The sequence below is a fragment of the Corvus moneduloides genome, chromosome 3, assembly GCF_009650955.1.
Source record: "Corvus moneduloides isolate bCorMon1 chromosome 3, bCorMon1.pri, whole genome shotgun sequence".
Taxonomy (NCBI): Eukaryota; Metazoa; Chordata; class Aves; order Passeriformes; family Corvidae; genus Corvus; species Corvus moneduloides.
In genome coordinates, this window is record NC_045478.1 from 5,204,643 (window position 1) to 5,228,530 (window position 23,888).

At 39.8% G+C, this 23,888-nt stretch overlaps 1 protein-coding gene across 4 annotated transcripts in view; it reads right to left on the reverse strand.

Moving 5' to 3' along the window:
• Positions 1 to 2,136: 2,136 nt before the first annotated feature.
• SUPT3H (SPT3 homolog, SAGA and STAGA complex component) overlaps positions 2,137 to 23,888 on the reverse strand; it is a 259,239-nt gene continuing 237,487 nt past the window's right edge. For all 4 annotated transcript variants that reach the window (XM_032103965.1, XM_032103962.1, XM_032103963.1 and 1 more), the window contains exon 12: positions 2,137 to 3,870. In XM_032103965.1, coding sequence (XP_031959856.1) covers positions 3,829 to 3,870 — 42 coding nt within the window. In that variant the 3' untranslated portion in view covers positions 2,137 to 3,828. The remainder of the gene's footprint in view (positions 3,871 to 23,888) is intronic.

Here is a 23,888-nt window from a genome sequence, read left to right on the forward strand (position 1 = left end):
GAGAGCTATAAAATGTAAAATGAAACTGTATTATTATAATTTTAGTTCTTTTTTTTCCTTATTTATCTTTCCATGTCTCACTACTAATCTATCTTGTTTAAGAAAAATAGTATATAAATACGGTGGAGCTTGATTACTGAGAATGACTATTAATGTAGTGTCTCAGAGAACTCTCTAGACAGTTAAAAAGCTTTTAACAGTAAAATATGAAGGTTTCCTTCAAATTTGCAGCCATCTGCCTTCTAAAACTTTTTTTCAGTTGCCAAGATTTCAGTGATTTATAGAAGCCAAAGTATCTGATTTTTGTCTCCCCACAAGAGATGAGAGCTATTTTTTCTTATTATTTTGTAAAGGCAACATCATTATCTTAAGCAGAAAAAGAAAAAAGTTAAGAGCTACATTAAAGATACAGCTTTCAAAATAATTTTTTAGGCATCTGGCCTTATTTAAACCATCAAATTTACATTCAATTCCTTCAGGGATGGCTTCGCTGCTTTGTGCTGGCTCCGTGCCCTCTGAATAAACCTGGATTTAATGCATGCCACTACTGCATTTCCCTGGCTGCACTGCTGCACAGGGTAGATATATAGCAGAGGTATAAAAAGTGGAGGTATAAGAAGCCCAGCTTTGGACAAGATGATTCATTCAGGCAAAAACACCCCCAACCCTGTAACTGTTTAAATGTCAGCTAGAGGTTGGACTTGTGACTAATGTCACTATCTATTTATTCTGAATTTATGATTAGAAGTGTTTATGTACTATGAAACATTCTCTATGAGTTGGAGGGGAAACTATAAACCATTTTATGAGATCTGCACTTGGCTGATGGCAGAACCTTAATGCAACACAAAGGTTCATCCACACCCAAGAAATGCCAAAACACACTTTTTTTATTTCCCCCCTCAGTGAGATGGGCACTTGAAAAAGAGGAGTGTGCCCTTAAAACCCAGGGGGACACATTTTGGAGGGTCCTGAGTGTCTCTGAAGAAATACGGGGCACTGTTGTCAGCTTCTCCCAATTTCCAGACAAAGACAGAAGTCTTTTACAGGGTTGGATTTTCTCAGAGGAAAGAATGACAGAGGACAGGCCAGGAAACGAGATGAAGCCTACCTAGAAATTTGAGTTGTGGCTCCCTCACCTCTGACAAGTTTCAAGCTGAATTATTATCCCTGTTTTGTGGATGGCTGGAATAAATACTGAAAAACCAGGTAGTGTAACCACAGAGGCAGGTCAGCTCAGGCACTGAGCTGAGAGAGAACTCACACTCCCTTAAACGTTATGCAGTCATATATTCCTACTGAAACTGAAGTTCCCCTTCTTCAGGTAACTAATGTGAAATAATCAACATAACCTGATTCAGTAACTATAAATCCTGGCTAAGAATACAAATGATTTGCAAGTTGAAACTACAGAAGTGTAAAGCTATTCATATGCAGCCATTAACTGAATCTCAAGCTGAATTTTATATATATAATAAAAAAGTGTAGTACCAGCCTAAACATACATCTCTGCTTCTGCAGCATGGGAAGTGGTGCTAAGACACACTCCAAGTGCAGCACGAGTATTACTGGTTGAATTTTTGTTTTAAAGAGACTTTAAGAAAATTCTGAAGATGAGGAAAAAAAGTGATTACTTCCCAAAATAAGAATAAACTGCGTTAGTACAAGATGGGGACACATAACCTACGTTGTTTGACTCTAAATTCAGCTCCCTGACTTGTGCAGAGAAGTGAAAGGTTATTATATGGGTTTACTGGGCAAACCCAGATTTTATAAATAATTGCCTGTCAGGCTGTTCAAGATAGACAAACACACAGCAGACCAACAAAAACATGATCTGTCATATTTCTGAGAGAAATGTATGTTGAGTCTTCATTCTCTGGGACTTTAAGTAGACCAGTAAAAAATAAGTGCCAGTATTTTTCCTGCTTATGCATATTTTAAAATGTAAAATCTGGAAGAGAGACAGCAACAGAAGGAATTTTGATTCCAGTACCCAGTGTCTGAAACGGTTTCTTCTGTCTGCATCTCTGCAGATCGAAACCAAATACAATAAATGCTGGTGTCCTTTTAAAAAAGTCTGGATGTTTACAGCAAGCATATAATTTTCAATGATTAAGGATGCCAACAAAAATAAAGAGTGATGATAAAAAGAAAAGTTTAATCATATATTTCAAGAAGCACAGATGGAACATCAGAAAACTTCCCCCTTCCCTCACTTAATACATTGTACACATTACTTTTAGTCCTTTACACACAGAAAATTTCCAGAAAACAGGAGACGAAGCAGATAAAAGAGAAAAGCAATTTATGAATGGCAGCGGTAATGTTCACTTTTACAATATTTCGGTTGCAAAAAGTCATTTTTCTGTTTATTTAAAAAATATACATATATTTAACGTTTTTGCAAGCAGGTCCAAGAGAGCAGGACAACAAAACCACCTACAAACGACCACAAGAGCATAGAGCGGGAGTGAAAATTCAGACCTCACATACTAAACACCAAGGAGGAGGATGGCTGCACTATATAAAATTAATATTTTGATATTCTCCTCTCGAACCCTTGAATGTTCTGGATTAATTTGAGGCTTAAGTTGGATTCCAAGCCTGAGGTGAAGAAGACCCCTGACCTGTGGGTACCACAGGAACACCAGCAGGATGTGCCAGCAGATCCTGGTGACGGGATGAAGCAGGAGTCCTTTTCTCTGCTCAAGCATCATCGTGGTTAGCTCTATATTTGTACAGTTTTTATGGGAAGAAATGAATGTGTTTGTGAGGCCAGCAAAGGCTAGAGGAGCAGGGGACGGGAACAAGCATAGAGACAGGGACTGAGATTTAAAAAAAAAATCTTGAAAACAAACAGCGTTAGCTAAAGTATAAAAAAAAAAGTCAAAAAGAGTTGGTTTCTTCTTTAACCAAATCCAACAGCAGTGCTGCCTTTGTCAACAACAGGGACATCTGCTTCCTGCAGCAAACGCTGAGCAAGTACATAACGCTAAGCCCTTGCCTAGAACCACTGAGACAGACGCAGTTATTGAAATACTTTAGAATGTATTTTTCCAAATAGGGGTCCAATCCAGTGCCAAGTCACTGCAAAGGCGTTCCTTCATTTTGGACAATGATCACTCAAGCCTTAGGAGATGCCAATATTGAGAATTTGGGGGTGAGCACTTAGCCCGTCTTTGGGTCTGCAAAAAGTCAGGTCTCTAACTCGCAAAGTTTAGTTTACCTGAACTTTTTCTGAATATCTTTGCATCCAAACTTGGTAGTGCTGTCACCAAAATCCCCTCACTGGATTAAACTGGGTTATACTGTGTGAACACTTACATTAGTTGATAGAAACAAGTGGAAATTAGTGGAAAATAGAGGGAAATAATTTTTCTTTTGTAAAAATTGCAAGGAAAACTACATAACCTTCATAAGCCAACATAACCCAGTCTATATCTGTCTGGCCTCTTCCTGCCCCATCCTGCTTTACCAAAAAACATCTTTCGGAGAACAGACTTCCAGACACTTAAATAAAAATGACATGGCAGTCAGAAAGTCCCCTGCAAACTCCAGCATTGTCTGAGCTGCATTCTTGTCCACCTACACCCTATCCCAAACATCCTGCCATTAATTAGCTAAATGTTCCAGCTAGTAAACAAGAATAACGATTGAGGGGGCTGGAAAAAGAGACAGAGACAGCCAGCAGATAGTCACAACAAACCAGCCCACTCACTGGTACATGCAGACATTGGAACTTGTATTTTTTTTCCTTCCATGGAGGGGAAAAGAAAATCACCTTAATATAACACTGTCTTTCCTGTTGCTGCAGCCACATCCACATCAGCAGGCGAGAAAAGTCATCCCATTCCTGCGGTAGGCACTCTGTCAGGGAAAGAGAAAATCTGTAGTGAATTATCACATCAGCTTAAACAGGGGAAGGAGGCAGAGAGAAAGGCAAGGCTTTCTTCCTGTTTTGTAGGCTATTCTGGCTGCAATCTAATAGGGTGTTTAATCTGAACATTTCTGGTAGGGAAGCTGTAAGCAACCACTTTGTCTATTAAAAAATCACTGTGGTTAACAAGTGGTTAGTGACTCTATTTCAGGAGAGCAAGAGATAGGCAAAAATGTAACATCCTACTTTGTTAATTGCCTGCAAAATAGTTGAGGCCAAAAATACATCATTATGCTGAATCTGCTTGTCCTTTATAAGCACGTGTTCTCTATTCACCATGTTCAAGAATCATTTCTAAACTGTCTAAATACTCTATAAATTATTGAATAACTGCAGTTTTCCAAACTTAATTTATAGTCTGAGTCCAAAGTTATATAAACAGACACTGGTATAATCCCCACTACTCCAAACTACTCCAGAGACTCTCTGGTCAGTAGGAAATAATGTGATATCCCATATATTGTAACCTGGGATGAAGTGCTTCTAATGGTAAAGAAGCACAGGAGTTAAGTGGCACTTGAGAAAATAATTTTAAAAGATTCTGTGACACTGTCTCCCTAAAATACCTTTCATGCATTTTTAACGGCTCTTTCTGAATCAATATAAGACACTATACCTTTTAATGCCACTGGAAACCTTATATTGTAAGGAGATAGTCTCAGTTTAAAAAATACTTTTTTTTTTTTAAATATATTAACAATATCTTTAAAAAAATCAAAGGAGTTTAAATAGTTTTGCTTTATTTGGTTCACCTTCAGCAGCCATCCTGTTTTTAAAATGAAAATGTAGTCATCTATTTCATTACAGTTAGTGCTTCGTCAGATTTATTTTGTACATCCTCAGTCCAAGCACTTAGGAAGTGCCATATATAACCACCATTTTTAGTGGCTCTACCAATTTCCTAATTAATTTCAGCCAGATCAATTTCTCCTCTCTTAAACTAGAATTAGAGTAACATTAGGAGTAAAGGATAACCTCAAACAACTTTCGATATAAATAGCATTTATATTGAACTGTAAAGAAATCATTTCAAAACCAGCAAGGATGTATTCAGAGAGACATTTTACAGACAGTGAATATGCAAAAGGAAATGTGTACAAGATGTTCATTACAGCATCCTTTACATTAACACCACACTTCAGTCTAGAGATCTAGCAGCATATGGCATGAAAGTCAAAGTGCAGAACATCAGCTGTAGGATATACAGCCAAGACATGACAGTATCACCACAAACAAAACACAGAATAAATCCAAAGACTCTATACCCAAACATGAAATGCCCAAAACAGACTAGCCAATAATTTTGAAAGGATCCAATATATTCCCACAACCACAAGCAGCAAGTCCAAGGCAGTTTGGATGTTCAGCTTGCCCAAACCATTATGGCTGGCATTTGGAAGTTGATGCAAAAATAATGTTTTTAGCTGCTTGACCCCGATAGTTTCACAGGGATTTATAACCCAAGTGACAACCTTTAACACATAAACAAAATATTCAGGACTACTGTGCAGTTTGCTTGCAGACAAATGATCCCGAGTACAAAGCTGGATCTACATGAAAGGTAAATGGTTGAATTTTGTGAAAGGAATTTTGGTTGTGAAGCAAAGTTGGGCTTGGCTGGGCTCACCTGGGAAATAATGAAGTTTAACATTTTCCAACATGGGCAGTGTTGTATAGTCAGTTATATCCCTGCAAAGGTCATTTCAGAAGCCAGTTTCAGGGGAGGCAGGATAACACCTTTGGAGAGTTGGGCACACCCACTGGTCTATATTTAGTGATATATTATAACTAGTGTGGCTATAGTTAGGATTGAAAACTATTTCCTACTTCACTCCCCATTTCACATACTTTAAACTTTCAGAAACATTTGCCCTTGGGCTGAAATTTCCTCTGCTTTAATCTCTGCCTGAAGTTCACTTTCTTTGGAAAGGACCAACAAAATTCCTGAAGCCATTTTGAAGTTCAGCAATAATGAAAACAACACATTTTTACTTCCCAAGCCAGACAAAGTGATTCTGATATATGTATATTTTATTAAGGAATTTAACAATAAATTCAACCATTTTACCCAGAAACCATCCATACCTTCAACCTCAGCATAAAGGTAACTGTTTTGAAAATCAGTATTTCAGAGGAGGGAGTTTGATTCATCCCATTCCATAACAAGATAACACTTCATTCTCATTTTGATACATTACTAGATAACAAAGGTTAACCTCCACGATGCTTTTATGCAGAGCAAAAGTATTTTACAGACATCCCATCTTTCTGAGTTATACCAGATATCTTTAAGATCTATACAGCTGAATTTGTGATACTGAAAGACAGATCTTTACATGCCAAGAATTGTGAAGAGAAACAGCAAGATGTTTTTCATAAAACTCGCATGTGTATGTGCCCTTGCAAGAGTTTAGATGTATGTGGCAGACATTTAATGTGGTTGGAGATAATTTAGAGGGTTTGGATGACACTTCTGGGTGCTTTATGCCACTTTGGCAGCATCTGCATTTTTATTTTTTTTTTAAATATGATTATTTGGCTCAGAATTACAGATAGAGGATGATGCAGGCTCTTGATGTGGGATTAAAATAGCTGTATCCATTTTGCTGGATATGTCTTGCTGTCAAGAGATAACATAAGCCCATGGAGCCCTTTTTGGAAAAGTGTCTACTGCATCCAAATTTTCTGTGTGTTCTCTCTTAAAATTTACTACCAGGCTGTGCTTTGACTTTTCCTGCTGTGGGCTGAGTTTCTGCTATGGTTGAAGTTCTGTCAGCCTCTTGCTGTACCCAGTATGTGCAGGCGTGGTCAAGGGACCACCTTTTAGACAGGGGGATCACCTAACTTGGCACAAATTGCACAGTTTGCCTTCCCAGAATGGCTTCCATGCTCTGAACCATTGATCTAACCTTACTTGGCTGATCTAGCTCTCACAGAAAGTCTTCCTTGCTCCTTCCTGCTTCATGACAAGATTTTTTTCCCCTTCTCCATCTTCCTTGAAGGTGGAAGGACAGATTGCTGCCAACCAGAGCCAGAGGCTGCACAGGCTGGGACAATGTGAAAGCAGAAACATGACCTTCCTCTTGTCCAGGCCACTCTTACCACTTGCTCCCATTTAGGACAGAGTTGTGATGATTTTGCTGCTTAGTTCTCACTTCAGAGTCCTACCCTGATCCAGTGGGTCCATCCCTGCCCATGGCAGGGGGCTGGCACCAGATCCTTAACACCTCTTCTAACCCCAACCACTCTATGATTCTACCCCACGAAGGCACCTTGTGAAGAACCTTCTCACAGCTTCTCAGGCATCCTCTATACAGGAATCCTCCCTTGGAAATGTTGCTCCTTTAAGTTATCAAAGCACATCGGATTTTGACACAAGATCCTCTCTGGCAATACTATCATTATTTAATAAATGAAGGCAGGCTTTTTTCCAACCTGAAAGGAGGTACAGTGAAGCAGAAAAGATGATCATTGTTCACTGCTGTCAGTCACCTAAAAGCAACACCTTGCTTTGCCCTTAGTTTGGTGAAGGAAAGAAAAACTTAACAGCTTAAAAAGCCAGCATGGCACAAGGGACCTTGGCCAAGCAACTCCTCAAATTTCATGAAAAATCATCCAGTTTCTACTCCCTTTTTTTTGGTCCCATTTCTCTCCTGTAGTTGTAGCCCAAGGCAGTGTCATTATGAAGGATGAAAAAGAACCACTCCAAGAGAAGGGCAGCAAAACTCCTATCCTCACAGTAGGTCCCATGAAATGGGACAGTTTACTGAAGAGTTTATAGGACCAATTTAGGGACAAATAACCATGTGTTTATTAGCAATTTAGGACTAGGAGAATGGCTTTAAATGAAAGAGAGTAGGTTTAGATTGGATATTAGGAATAAATTCTTCCCTGGGAGGGGGGTGGGGCCCTGGCACAGGTTGCCCAGAGAAGCTGTGGCTGTCCCATCCCTGGAAGTGTTTAAGGCCAGGATGGATGGGGCCTGGAGCAAGCTGGGATGATGGAAGGTGTCCCTGAGAATGGCAGGGAGATGGAACTGCATGATCTTTAAAGTCCTTCCAACCCAAACCAGTCTGTGATTCTGTGATTTACAGAAACAAGTCCCAGCCAAACATGAAGATGTGTGAGTACTCCTCAATCAGGGAACAGAGTAGATTAGAATACCAAGACTTCTGGACAGGCACCTCAGCTAGAAATGGTTTCCAGTTAACAATTTACACTAGTGCGTAATTTCACAGCTGTAGCATGATGAGAAATAATAATTTTGGCAGGAGAAAGAAACAGCTGTGATTTTTGAGTGGGCTGCCTAATTTTTATTTTGGATAAAATTTGGAAAGTCTGGGGTAAAACATCTCCAGCGGGCACCCGACACACCAAAGTTTATTGGGCCAAATCCTCCATTGGTTTAAGTTTGTTCTGCTTGCATTAAAGTTAAGCACAATGTCACACTGCAGGCCTGTTGTATCACTTAGAGATATTAAATCCTGAATTATAGGCCCTGTATAAGTGAGTTACAGAAAAGCATTTATAAAACTTGAAGTCTCCCTTTCTTGATGTCCTCTTGTATGTGTGTGGGCAAGTGGCTTAATTACAGTGCATAAAGTGGAATGGCAGACAGAGACATCCAAATCAAAGAGCAAGCCCTGGCTGAACTTCATTAGCAAACATAAATGCAAGTAGGCACATCTTGTTTGTGACATGCCACGGTCCTTTCCGCTTTGGGTAATTTTACTCTATTCTCTGACATTTGCATAAATGTAAATCGAACCATATGACCTGAGCAGGTTTATGATAGGGGAATCATATGCAAAACTTCTTTCCATTACGTAATTCTCTTCATGCAGCCTTACAGTGTTACTGTGAAAATCAGGGAGGGTTGGATCTCAGCCAGTCAGAGCCTTTATTTAAGAACAGCGGAGGGAGCCCTGCCCTTTAAATAAGAGACATTCTTGGATCAGACACCGGCTGGCAGGATGGAAAAAAGGATGTAGCATTAACTTTCATTCCATTCCAAATAACCTGGAACCCATAAACCCCCAAGATTCTCTAATTTTGAATCCGCTCCTTTTCTCCCTGTGTCTTCTTTCCATTTTATTTGGGGAATGTTAACTTTGAATTTTCATTAGCTCACCATAATATCAAACACATCACCCTGGACAGATTCATAACTCTTTGTATATAAAAACATCTACATTAAAACCCCTGTGATTAAAAGGTTACTCCTCTAATTTTTCCCAGCCTGAACAGACAAACCACATGCAAAGAAGTGTCAGCTTATTTAGAGATTAAAATAATAATTAGTTTAAGAGGCAAAGTATAAGCAACATTGTTTGAAAAAGAAAATCCATGTGTTGTTTAGAATTAGTTGCTTCTGTTTAAGTTTAAATAAATTTGTGTGGATATAAACTCTCTTTATTAAAAATGCATCCATATGACAAAAGAAATACAATGGATAATTCTCCCTCCAATTTAAAACAATAGCACTGAAGGCTCTAGTTCCACAAACCCATCTTTAATCAGTAGCCAGAGCACAGATGTCTGATACCACTCAAAGGATGAGGGAGCGCTTTTTGTACGTAATGTCTTATACATGGTCAGTAACGAATAACACTCCCCAAATATGTATCTGTGGACACCCAGGTTTAGCATGTTACAAACTTGTATGATGCTCTGGCTGATCTGCCCTGCTGTATCCAAGAAAGGTCATGGATTTCATTTATGATGAGGACAGACCAATGTGCTGAGAGCTACAGCATCCATTTATCCATACAGTAACAACCCCTCTGGAAGCACAACCATGTTGGTGCTTATGCTAGACCCCAGAAAACCTCAGTTAGGTGTAAGAAACACCAACAATTGCATTCCTCAGGTCTGTTCCCTGAATCCTCAGCCTGGTGAGACACCAGGGACAGCAGCAGTGTCCATCCCAAGAGTACCTGCCTCAGGAAGGGGCCAAAGATCACAAGAACACTTAGATGCCCACAAATATCACCTGCTGATAAAAGCACTACTCCAGTAAACCACCCATCAACAAAATGCCTCCCAGCAAAGTCACCTCTGGGCTTTGGTTGACCTTTTATCTGCCAGTGGCATAAACTTTTTAAATAATTGTGTAAAACTGGGCTCCTGTGTACAGGCATAGGACATATCCAGGATATATCATCCAAGTCTGTTAAAGAACATCATCTAGATCTCAACCATCCAACTTTTTTATTGTTTTTCTCTGCTTCTGGGATAAATGACATTCCCAAGGCTGATGGAAATGTAGGATCACTGGAAAACAAATGAATTTCTCAGGCATCTCGTGCAGTACCACCAGTGGATGGAGAACAAAACATAGGGCTTGTACTGCTGTCCTCCAGTGTATTTGGCCAAATTTGCCATGCTGCAGTTAACCAGCAAACGCTGTTCTCAGGGCTGGGCTGGTATTGTAAGAAAGAAAAACAAGGCAAAAGGATCATGGCTTCTGTTGCAGCAAGAACTGGGGTGTGGGAGTGGGGTACCAGTGTCAGCCAAGAGAAAAAAGAACAAAATTGGTGGGGAGAGAGGGATCATTTTAAGTCTCTCAGAGGGCACTGTAAACAGAGGAGAAAGAAGGAAAAAAACAGAACTATAAAACAATACTTGGCAGCCAGCTTTGCAAAACAAACATATTTTCACAAAGTCCTTCCCATCACTGCCACCAGTTTTAATGGGCTTTATATGTCTGAGAGCAAAAAACCCTTTTTAATTGTTAAGGAAAGGCGATGCTGCTTTGCACACTGATAGAAATTCTGTTCTGAGCCCTACTTCAACTACATGCTGCTCTCCATTCACAGTCAGGGAGAGAAATCCCTTCCCCCAGGCTGCAAAACCTGTAGCTGGGCTCCATCACCACTCCTCCCTGGACAGCATCAGCTGCTTCTCCTGTGGAGCAAGTCAAAATCCAGCAAGTTCCTCCTGCCGTGGGTCTAATGGCCCATAACTGTCTGCCCAGGACACGCTGATGGAAAAGCACACAGCAGGTGTCCACAAGGCACCAGACCTTGATGGATATGACCTGTTGGAATCCAGCATAATTGGGAAAGCTTAATCCCCTCACCACACTGGAAATGCAGTGGTTCCTGAGTGTCCCTGATCTCCTCATGAGCAGTGCAATTAGCTCACTTAAAATTTTACTGCCTCACGTCAAACTGGTCAAAACACCTTGAGTTGCTCAAGGGTCAAACTCTCCTCTCCTGATGTGCCTCAACGTGCTGCTTTAGCTGTATGGCAGCAATAATGTACACAGGCAACTTCATTATGTCTGAGAACTAAATTAAAACTGGAAGTCTTGAGGCTTTAGGTATGGTTGGACACTGAAACCTCTGCTTTATGACTCAGGGCACTGCACAGTCACAGCACTCCCATGTGAAAATATACCACTAACAATAAAAACTGCTTCAACCTGAGAGCAATTCAGCATCAAACAACCTGGATGGCTCCCTGTCTCCAGAGATGATTTTTTTTGACCTTTTAAGGTTTCTTCTACTGCTGTAGAAGCTCAGGGTTTTTTCTGTAGGAAGTAACCGAAGAAGTTAAATTCCCCCTCTGTGTCACTACTGCTCATGAGCTCAGCATAGCAGCTAAAGAGCAAATTTATTTGGAAACAATATGGTGTGGTACAGTCGTCTGAGTACAAGGGCAAGAGCCAGGGCTGGGCTCTGCTCCCAGCCCTGACACTTACTTGCTGTGTGGCCTCAGACAAACCACTTAGTGCCTCTGTGCTTCAATTTCCCCTGCCTTTGAAACAGAAATACTATCACTCACTGGAAACCTTTTCTTGAGGATTGCTTGATTACAGAGCTAATACATGACACTTTGAATACATTGTATACTATGCCATAATTATTATTTTCATTGCATTTTGTCTTCCATTGTAATGGCTAAAATACCAGATGTACAGAAATGGATGTCGAAATTGGCTGCTTTTGCATAGGAGGAGAGGGTATTACTTTGAAATTAAATTATTTGGGTAAAACAAGACAATTCCCCTACATTTTTCCCCTTAAAAGTGGTGAAATTGTAATGAAAAGTTGCATCTAATGATGTTTTGCAACACACTTCTCCCCCACCTCCTGAAAGCATCCTACAAACACACTCTGCAGAGGGCACAGCACCTCTGCTGTCCCTTTGATTCAACAGAGCACTTCAGTGTGGAAAAGAGAGCCCAACCAACAGCTCAGGTCTGTGAAGAGAGGAATTTTCTCAGGCTCCGAGGCCCTTTGCTGGTGGCAGCACTGGGGTGCAGCCACTTTTCGCCCTGCTCAGCCCTGACTGATGTGCTCTGTCTGCAGCGGGGCGCCGGCGCACCGGAGCAGTGGGAGGCAAGAGGAATTAAGGTAATGCATCAGTGGCTGCCAGTGAAGGAGATGGGAAGAGAGGGGGGGGGAAAGACAAGGCAAAAAAAAAAAAAAAAAAAAAGGGCAAAAGAAATATACTATTCCAATCAAAGTCTGAAATTTGTAGAAGTGGTTTTGGTCTCAATATAGAAAAAATATTTATCCAAGAAACTCCTACTCGGGTGCGAACATCCTACTTCTAGTGGGATTTTGTTTGGCAAAGTGCTGTGAAAGAGTGGAAGCTAATACAGAACATGTCTATAAACAAATATATTTATTTAGTACAGATTGACACATTCACTGGAGTACGGGAGTGATTACACGTGTAAAACTATTTCCTATAGTGGTTTCCTTTTGTGATTCTGCTAATTTATTCAATCCACCCCATTTTCATGCATTGAATGTTATGAGCCATTTCAGCCACCCAGACTGAAACGTGTTTGGAGACTACATGCCTGTTTTTTCATTTCATCATCTACACATAATTATTTGGTGATATTAGGAATTTGAGCTCAAATGGAAGCCAACCAACATTTTAATAGCTTAAAAATCACACAAAATGAAGTCTGCCCTGAGGTTAATGAATAAGAGCCAAATCTTGAGGCTCTTGCTAAGTTTTTACTCACTCCTTATTCAGGCAAAAGTTGAATCAATTGTAGTTGGACTGATTAAAACCAGAAAAACATGTATTTGGACCTTTCTCTCAGGTAAAACAGAATAAATTACTTAGGATTAGGCTGAAGAATGGCATCCAATCGACCTTTCACATGTATTTCTGCAACACACTGAAGAAAAAATCCAAGAGCTGAGGCAGTTTAACCAGTTAAACCAATATTTTAGCAGCAGAATAAATTATTATACTCTACCAGGTTTTATGACATTTATATTAGAAATAGCCCTGAATCAAAATAGGTTTCCTGGTCCCTCCTGGACTTCTGAAAATCAGTATCAAATCCAAACTTAAAAAATGGTTCACTAAGTATGAAAACCAAATGCCCCCATCCTTCAAAACAAAGCTCCATCCCTAATTTGAACTTTAATCCAGACATGTATTGATACAGATATTTGATTTTTGATGATGGTAAGCATTTATAATTTAGGAAATTAAAGGTTATTCTTTAATTACATGCAAGATGTTCTACTCCTTATGCAAAGAATGCAATGCACCTGTAAAAAATACAAAGCAGAGCAGTTAATTCCCTTGAACAGTTAACACTTCACCAGTAATTGGTGATAATCACAGAAGGATGCTTCTCCTTTAAGTCACAACCCATTTAACTATTGGGCCAGTCTCGGCAAAGTAATGACACATTTATCCCATTCAAGTCAGACTTGAATGAGGATTTGGAAAAGAAAGTAGTATGAGGATTTGGAAAAGAATGTAGTATGAATGACTGATTTCTTCAATATATGCAAAGCAAATAGAAGAAGGAAAAAACAGGTAACAAGAATGAAGTGGTCAATGTGTAGATGTGGCACTTGGGGACTGGTTTTAGTGCTGGGCTTGGCAGTGCTGGGTTAATGGTTGGATTCAACGATCTTAGAGGGCTTTTCCAACCTAAATGATTCCATGAATTGTGAAAATACCAGATCCTGACAGGGTCTGGGTGATAGTGGCCCTGCTCACTATCTCCTGACAGGCTGCAATTCGATCTCAATGCTGAAATATGCTGAGCACATGAAGAGCTGGACTTGGGGATGGCTTCATTTATAAAGGAGTGAGCTGGGACATGTGAAGAGGGCAGTCCCCTCCTGGCCACCACTCATGCTGCAGGGCCTGGTCCCGCTCTCCCCAGCACTTCCTACCTGCATGACAGACAAACTCCTTCCAATGTTTAGCAGGGTCTGATGAGCACAAACCGTGCCAGTGGCACACTGGGAATGTGGGAACACTGCCCAAAGCCTCATAGGCTCCTGCACTGGGCAGCCTACACAGAGGAGAGCCCTTGTTGCACTTTCAAAGAGCTGCTGGCAAGTTATGATCTGCAAGAATGCATCAAGGAAATTGGGATCCCAAGGAAGAACAGGCTTTTTGTTACATTATACTTTTTAAATGACATTATATCCACATTCATATGCTGGAAAAGCTGGTTCACAAGTGGAGATAGACTTCAAGCCTCTCTAACGTGCAGTTTAAGTTATCTTTAATCTTTCTAAATGTCTTTCTGTCCATCTGATTCTTACCTTCCTAGCATCTTGGCCAAATAGGTTATCCCAGGGACACCGGATGGTTGTTGAGAATAGCAGGCTTCCAAAATGTCCTTCCTAGAACCGACTAAAAATTCCTTTTGGTAGTTTCTGACTGATCGGTTGTGGGTGGGGGGTGGACAAATAATATCTACTTTGTGAAGCAACTGAAATAACTCAGCAGACTCAGAACCTTCATGCTATAACCACCCTCCACAGATCTAATTTCACGTCACTTCCTATGGCACGTGTTACTTAAATGAAACTTATTTTGAAATGCAAGGACAGACCAATGCCATTACCAATATCTCAGTGGTCTGACCCATCACATCAAACTCTCGTTTCTTCTGTACCGCATCTCATCTTTTTCCCTTGTATCCAGTTTAAGAGCAGACACACATTTATATGCACATCTATAAAAGTGATACTCTTCTGAAAACAAACTGGCCAGGCCACGAGATTCTTCTGGCTGGTTGCCATTGTTCAGTCACTAAATATGGGTTTAGGAATAGGGAGATGGATTACTCGCTTGTGACCCCACCATGGGCTTTTCATGATATCACAGCCCATATTTTTTTAATAACATTGAGGAATATTTAAATCCTGTATGGAAGTTTTTTCATACATACTTCTTTGATGTTACAACATTTTGATTTGTGTGCATGCTGACACCAGAACATCTAGATTACTGCATGTTCATTTATCAGAGAGTGCAAGGTCAGTCCCGTTTGGATGTGCAATTATTGCATTAAATAGATAGCATGGGCTAATCATGCTGACAGCAACATCCCCACTTCCAGTGGATGGAAATGCAAGAACACTAAATAATTACTGTAAATGAAGAATTAGTTAGGTCTCATTAAATGTTATTGTTAACTAAAACAATAAAAGAGTTTATATTTTAAAAAGCAGAAAGTGGTAGGGAAGTAACTGAGCCCCAAACCTAGAACACATTGCAGTTCCTGGATTTAACGCTAATGAGACCCAGTGGATCCAGGCTTCGGCAAAGAGAGAGCTGTTGTCTGCATCACATTATTTATTTTAACGGTGTAACTCCCTTTTCCTTTGTTTCTCCTCTTCCCCTCCAGCAGAATGGCTGTTGGTAAGATGGGAATGTGAAATCCAGGTTTTCGTCTCTCCAGTAGCTCTGAATTTCCTGGCTTTTGTGGACTGAAATCAGACCCTGAAGTCACTTATGTGCATTTTGTTTTGGGTAATTGACATTAATTTTTAGGTTGCATCACCGACATCAATCAGCGCTGCTCTCAGAGGACTAGAGTTAAGGGGCCACAATAAAAGGGCATGATATTGTTCCTTTTGTTTTATTTTTGGAGCACTTAGACTACTCTATACTTTTCCAGTGGATGCTACATTCTTTTTGGGTGAGACAGTTTAAAACATTACTGACTGTCTCATTTAAAAGAATACTTTGGCATTACGGTGAATGCCTGGCTCCAGACGCTGGGACAGTCAACGCTGGTAAAAATTCAAGTTGATACCTTTTGTCTACATAACACTTTGAAAAAAACTATGAAATGGCAACACATTTCTTTAGAGAGAGCTCTGCTGCCCATTACAGGTGTTTCCCATATGGTAAAGGGAAGGTTGGTCCCTTCCCCCTCCACTCATCAGTGTTCTCACATCATAGCAGGAATCTACAAAGACAACATGGCTGTAAATGACACCGCACAGAAGTCTCCAGCAGCACGTACTGCCACGGAAGAAGCTAATTTTCACTGTCAGGGCAGGAATACACTCCATTGCAGCCCATTGATGGGCAGCATTTTGACTCTTCAGCTTTCTGTTTCACCAGTGTACAGCACAAATACCCTGGAGTAAGTGGCGAAGAGAAGCCAGACTAGGATTTAGATGCCCAAAAGATGAGAAGAAGATAGATTAAATCAGTAGAGATTACTGCAGATTATCATCCTGCATGAACTGATGGGCTCAACACCTTCTTCCTCAAACTCTCATGGGTGGGAAGAAAAATTCTTTCTAATGCAAGATCATGATTTTTACGGAAGAAGAATCTGAGGCACTTCAGTGGGGCTAAGACCTATTTTTTGGACACTGGGACATAGTCATATGTCATATGAACACAGGTTCATAGGTAGGTCTTGAAAACAGACAGCCATTGGGTAAAGAATTGGCCTGTTGCCCCATATTTTGCCAAGGAGTTCATCACCCTAGGTGTATTCAAGATGTTCATAAATCTCAATACTGTTTTGGATGCTGGAGCTATTCTAACACTCAAGTGTCAAATGCAGGTGTGACTTTCTATGAGTTTAATGTGTTATCAAGGCATTTCGTAATCTCAGCCACTCCTTTCCCAAAACACAAAGTTATCTTATTTCAAAAGTAAACTTCAAAATAAGAATAAGTAAGAGCTTGAACATTTTGTAATACAGAAAAAAAAAAAAAAGTCCTTTTTGCCTGTTTCCCTATCCTTTTGGTTTTAGACAAGGAGTGGAACTGTCTGTGCTAGTCTAATTATAGTGGACCATTGTTTCTTCATGCCAATCAGTATTAGTAATACACATACATACTAGTTGGTATATTTTGCCATTGGTTATGATATATTATTGCATAATAGTAATATAATAACTAACATTTCTACAAAATAAACTCTAATGCTGAGATTTTGAAAGCCAACTACTGATCTTAGCTGGCTATTTCACCAGTAGCTATGTGGCTAAAACCTTACATAGACTAAGAAATAAACCTTAACTAGTATCTACTTAAATGCTTCTTCTTTGCTTTTTTATTATTACTTCCTTCTCAGCTTTCTAAAATGTGCACCACTATTAACTCATTTATTAGAAACAACAAGATATTCCACAATAAATGGAACAATTTTCATTTTTTTCTCTCATCATGTTTTCCTGTCCACCTTTTCCTGTTCTTCATAACAGCATTTTTTCCTAACTCTTTATTACCAACTCTACTCTGTTTAATTAAATCTATCCTTCCATTTATCTGGTTTTGCCCTTCAGTTCAGCTTATCCACCCCTTGGTTTCTGGCCCATTCTCCCATCTTTCCATAAATCATCATTCCCACTCACTTTTGACCAGCCTATCTCTGTCTCTGCTGTTTTTCTTTCCAACCTGATTTCTGCAGGTCCTTGTCTCTTACCAACATCATCTCCTCTGTAAAGTAACAAAGGGTGTCTGTGTCTTAAAATAATTCCATCCAAAATTTACTTCATCCTCTTCCAGCCACATTAGGGGTCTACAACTATATCTGCAGTTGTTGCAGAAACTGTAGAAAACCAGATCTACTGCTTGTTGCAGGACACACAAAGAATTTTGGCAATACGAAAGAGGACATTGCCCACAAAGGAGAAAAATTCAGCGTTCGTGAATAGGAGCAGGAGAACCCTAAACACCAACTTGGTGCAGCCAGCAGTTGGTACGCAGGGCACAATAGAGCCCTCAAAAGCTTGGGGGAGCTTTCATACTTCCCACAAGCTAAAGTCCAATCTTGGATATTAAATATAAATAAAGCATGTATTTTTCTCTTTCTTTTTTTTCTCCCTGTAGTTATTCAGTTTGCTTAAGGGGAAAAAAAAGTAAGAAAGAAAGAGAAAAAAAGGCCACTTGTCACCTTGGTGTCACAGAGAAGCCTGCTGGTGTCAAGTCCATTGAAGAAATTGCTCAAAACCACTTCACCTTTGTGGGAACATTCTCCTGGTGAAAGGCTGGGCTTTCTATCCCAGAAATGGTGACGTGAGGTTTGCTGAGACTGGATGAACTTGCAAGCCATTTTTACCACCAAACTTTTATTTATTCTTGATAAATTGGTGTCACTTAGTATCACTTAATTGCTCCATATTTCCTTCATTTGTCTTTAGCTGGGCATGATTCAACTGCAAACGCATTACTGAGTCTCACAGAGCCCTTAGTTAATGAAGAGATATTGCAGCAGAATGTGTTTTGAGGTGATATTTATTCCTGCAGGTGCACTGTTGATGGGGTGAATCATTGATCCTGGCCCTCTGTGAACCACTGATCTCTGTTGGGGAAGGAAATTCTTTTATCCTCAAGAAAACAACCATTTTTTGCTGTGTTCCATGTGCTATTTCCGACAGGTGTTACAGACAAAAAAATGGGAACAACAAAATATAACAAATAAATAAATAAATAAGTAGATAAACAGATAGATAAAAAGATACCAGTAAAACCTCTTGATCCTGATCTGGAAGAGAAGGCAGCTGCAGTTTCAGCTTTGGCTTTTGAAATGACTGGGCCAGGAAGCCAAACGGGGGGACATTTTTGTCTTGTGGGCAAATTTTATGGCACCAGGCAGAGTCAACCAACCACTTACTCGCAGGCCACTTGCCCAGTCTGGAAAGGGAACAATTTTCAGTCTTTGACAGATTGGACTTGAACAGGCACCAGAAGTGAAAGCATCTATTGTCCATTATCCATCCCAGCCCTGAGACTTCCAATTTCTCATTTACCATGTAGCCTATTCAGAGAAGGTTTGTCAAGCAACAGCCTCTCTAAACAAATTACATTGAAATTCCTTATACTATGCCACATACTTGACTTGCTGTTCCAGAAAGAGCCACATAATAAGTTTCTAACAAGGACACTCGTTATTAAAGCACTGTCGACTTTCTAGGTCAAAGAGGTGAAAGGCAAAGTCAAAATAATTGAAACAAAATATTCCATAAATCATGGGTGTTTACTTACAAAAAAAGAAAAAAAAATATGAAGAGACCTGCTGCTACACTAACCAAAACTCAGCTAACTATTTTGAATTACCATGTTCTTGATGAAAGCAAAATTTAAGGCGCCAGAGTTGGCTTTTGGAAATACCCAAACAGCTCAAAACCAAACAGAGCTTAGCATAAACTGGATCATTCTTTCTTTTCCCACTTCTTCTTCCAAAACGTGTAAGACAGACATGGCAAAGAAATACACTGGTAATGCATGCTGTTCCTTTTTTATTCACTTAAATGTGAAAAGTAGATACCTTTCTAAACATATATGTTTGCTGAAGTAACCCAGGGATTTAAACTGAGAAGTGCAAAAGTTCTTAATGCATTTTGCAAAGAGGAATTTTTTTAGAATTGCCATCTGTATCTCCTACTTTCGAGAAACATTAAGATCTGAACTTTCTGAAAAGGACCTTGCATCATCTGAGTGTATTTTGAGATATTCTTTTTCACAGTGCTGCATCTTTATATTAGTAGACAAGAAAAGTATTTTTTTGCTGCAGTTTTCTTCTTTAAGAGACTGCCCTTATTTATCAACTTCTCAAAAGTGTTTGAACCCATATTTACTGTGAAGATTAACAGAGTTTATCAATTTTTTCAAGGTACATGCTTTGTCAAGAATACAGCTGGAAACATCTCCTATTTCTTAGTTTTCTAAGTTTTTATCTGTAATGATGATTTTGCAGTGGCTGAGTAAAACTCATTGAGAACGCACGTGCACGTAGGTAATAAAATCATAGAATCACAGAATGGTTTGGGTTGGGAAGGACCTTAAAGCTCATCTCATTCCAAGCCCTTGCCATGGCAGGGACACCTTCCACTATACCAGGTTGTCTGTTGATTGAACAATGAAAAGAAAAAATGAAGAGGCAGATTGAGTATCAAAAAGCAGGGTAAAGGAGCTGCAATCTGCCTTCTGATTTGGGGCATGGACCAGCCCAATACAAGTGACAGAGTGAAGTGAGAAGGAAGTGGGTAAGAAGAGCCATGGATGCTCCCATCCCATCAAGACTCAGAGCAATCACTGTTGGTGGGCTCCAGGGACCCCCAGATGTGATACTGCTCCACCCCACACTTCCTGGCCAAAAAAAAAAAAAAAGAAAACAGTTGAAAACAGTTGGGGTCGGCTGTGGTACCACTTGCCTTCCTTCTGGGTGAATCCAGAGGAGGAAGGGATCAGGATAAATTATAGGTCCCTGCAAAAGCTCTGTGTGTTTCTGTTGACGCCATCTGGAAGCAGTGATAATGCCACTATTAGTGGAGGCGTTACTACAGAGGATCTGCCGCCTCTATTAAAACCAGCCATGCTGTGTGCTGGCTCCTGATGCATGTTTGCTCTAATTTCCTCCCTGACTATTCATTCCTAAAGCTGTCAATATCCCGTTAACCTTCCTGGCACTGAAACTGTAAAACCAAGTCCTATTTCAGCTCTGATTTTGAACCTCAGTTGTGATAAGCAATACCAAAGGCTAAGTTTACAATACACAGTTGGCCAAATCTAAATCATGCTATAGGTGGTGGGGATTTTTTTCTTGCTTATACACATTATAAAGCAGGACACAACAATGTGATATCCTAAAATTAATTCCTTAATTTGATGGAAGAATAGCAAATGTTCTTTGCTGGTAACTGACAGCTTGATCCTGCAGATTTCAAAGGCCAGAAGTGTCCTGTAATCAGGGGAGTTGTTCACATTCAGATCATACAGTTTAAAGTCTGAAGGGAAAATTAGATCATCTAGCCTGACCTCCTGCATACCACAGACCACAGAATTTCAGCCAGTTGCCCTTATTTTGGGCCAGTAACCAGTTTAACAAAAGCATATTTTTCAGAAATTCATTTGACCTCCACTTGGAGTCATCAAGAACTAGACAATGCAGAACTTCACTTGGTACTTTGTTCTACTGTTAATTGCCTTGTGCCTTATTTCTAAGTTGAATTCTCTGGTATTACTTTTCTACATAAATACAAGTTACAAGAACAGCAATTGCAACTGTCTGCACAATAATGGTGACATTAATGTGAAAAGAGCATGTCCAAGTGCGATGCTAAGGAGCATTTTGGCCACATGCACAGAAATATTTAAGTAGCAGCTGATCCAGATGAGCCCATTATTGTATTTACTGAGGTGTCTGAGTCAGGTACAAAAGGATCCCTCTATGGGAACATTTTAGTTTGGATCAGGGGTGTGCTTTTGAAACAAATCTCCCATTCATTCTCACTTACTGCCATCATTTTGTACTGTAGCATGATTTCAGAGCATGCTACCTGGTCTTTCTTTGGGTAAAAGCAAATCAAAAGATGCACTCTAACCACTAACAGCCATTCAGTCAACGAGGCCAGACAGGACCTAGTGCTAGACAGAAAGTAAACCCCACTGAAATGCTCATCGTGCGAATGGAGGGTGAGCACCAACTATTTGTCTTCTACACATCTGCTCCTATTTGTACTCCTGGCAAAAGCACAGAATCATGGAATGGTTTGGGTTGGAAAGGACCATAAAGACCATCTAGTTCCAAACCCTCTGCCATGGGCAGGGACACCTTCCACTAGACCAGATCACTCAGTCACAGCCTAACTCCCCTCAACTTTAAGGAACCTCATGCCAGCAGCTGTAAGAACAGAAAATCAAGATTTAGTAAATAATTTCAGAAGAACAGTAATAGGTGGAATTGATTTAGTTGAACAATAGCTGGGTATTAATCCATAATCTGAAGAACAATGACAGTGATCAAAAGGTACTACAGCCAAGAGAGTTCTTTTTTTTTTTTTTCAGTGGTATCCTTACATCTAGGAAATAACAAATATTGTAGACAAATTCACCTGGCTCATCCTGAAAAGATCAGGTCAAAAACTAAGGTTCTAGGAGAACCACCAGGAAAAGATAACAGGAGCCAGTGACATGGAAAGAGAACAACAAATCTGACCTAATAAATCACAGAATTCATGATTCAGAAATGACTATTCCACCAAATTTTAGAGATAATTTGGGTAGTTGCTTTAACTCTTTGTTCCCAGTCAATGGCTTTCAATATACAGTCCAAGGGAAGAAGGACAAAGTAACATCTGCAGAACTTGCATCCATTCACCCAGTCCAGAGACACAGGCCAATTAAGCATTTTGTGCTAAAGGAGGCTTAAAATGAGACATGCAATTCCACACAAGACCACTTAAGGAAGTTGTTTTTTGTGGCTGCCAGACCAGCAGTGCCATTCTCAGCAATAAATGTTTCTGCATGGGGCAGGAACTACCAAGAAATGAGCACGGAGCAGCAAGAAGATGGACAGATCAATGGCTACTTCAAAATATTATTTTTTGTTGTTGATGAAACTTCCTGGAGAGTATAAAAGCCAATGCATGAGTGACCATGGCAAACCAAGATTTATTATGGAGCTCTTGAGGGAAGTGATTGGCACAGCAGAAGTAAGTCTTAGCCCACCACAGTTTTCTCCATTTTTCAAGTCACAATTCCTGTAAGTATTTCTTTGCAAGGGTTGAAAGGCAGAAGAGGTATCAGATTGGCCAGTACGACCCCTTTTACATCTCAATTCCTAATTATCCCATCTTTTCAGAACACAATAGTAGCATAGAACATTTATAAAGGGAATTATTAGAAATTTCAGCTGGCGTTTTCAGAAGAGTACAACCTCTCATTAGCTTTTTTATTAAAAGAGAAAAACCTTCTATTTTCTTCTAATATTTGTAACTTTCCAAATGATTGATCTATTTCTCATTTCTCTTATTTTTGGGATTTCTCCTTTCTGGGATGAAGAAATAAAGCACTGAAATATTCAAAAAACAATGAAAATACTTGTTCCAGCCAGGGCCAAGTACCAAGACAAAACACACAAAAGCTTTGCTCTCAGCCTCCCAGCAAAGGTCTGTCAATCCCCAAGTCTGAAATACACTGCAGAAAAGTGCAAAGAGAGTTCATGCTGATCTAATCAAGGACTTTTTTGGATATTCAAGACAGGAAATAGGTGCTAATTTAAAATGAGATTTTAGGTTTTGGACTGTCTGTGAAGGTTATTAATATCTACAACAACTTTTCAAAATATAATCTTGGCTTTTGAATACATATAGAACTGAAAGAAAAAAGAGATTCCCAACAAAATGGGGAATCTGAAAAGAATAACAAGGTGATTTTAAAACCCTTGTAAGGTTCCGAGAAGTCTCTTTGGTCTTTGACTCTTTGGCTGGTGATGCTGGATATATGCAAACAGTAATCAGTTCCAGGCCTGCAAGTAGCAGTGCTCACTCATAATAGAATAAAATTATAGCTTACGTAGGAACTCAGAACTGAGAGAAATCTCTGACTATTTGGCAAAGAAAAGTATCAGGAAAGCAGAGGGGTGGAGAAGGAAAGGTTGCAAGGAATAAGAAAAGAAAATTATACTGTTCAGACTAATTACACAACACAGAAGAGGGACAGAAGGACAGCAGCAGCAGAAGGATTACAAAGAAAGCTCAAGAATAAATGGATGTGGCACAAGTCAAAGAATTTGACAACAGGGACATTCAGGGATCCTGGTCCATAGATCATTACCAGTGGAGAAACGTCCTTGCCACTGCAGTTCGTTTTCACCAGCAGATCAACACATTGTCTGATGGACTGGCACACGTAATGGCAGTCTTCAAAATGAAATTCAATATACTCCTGTTGCCACTGGAAAGCTCACC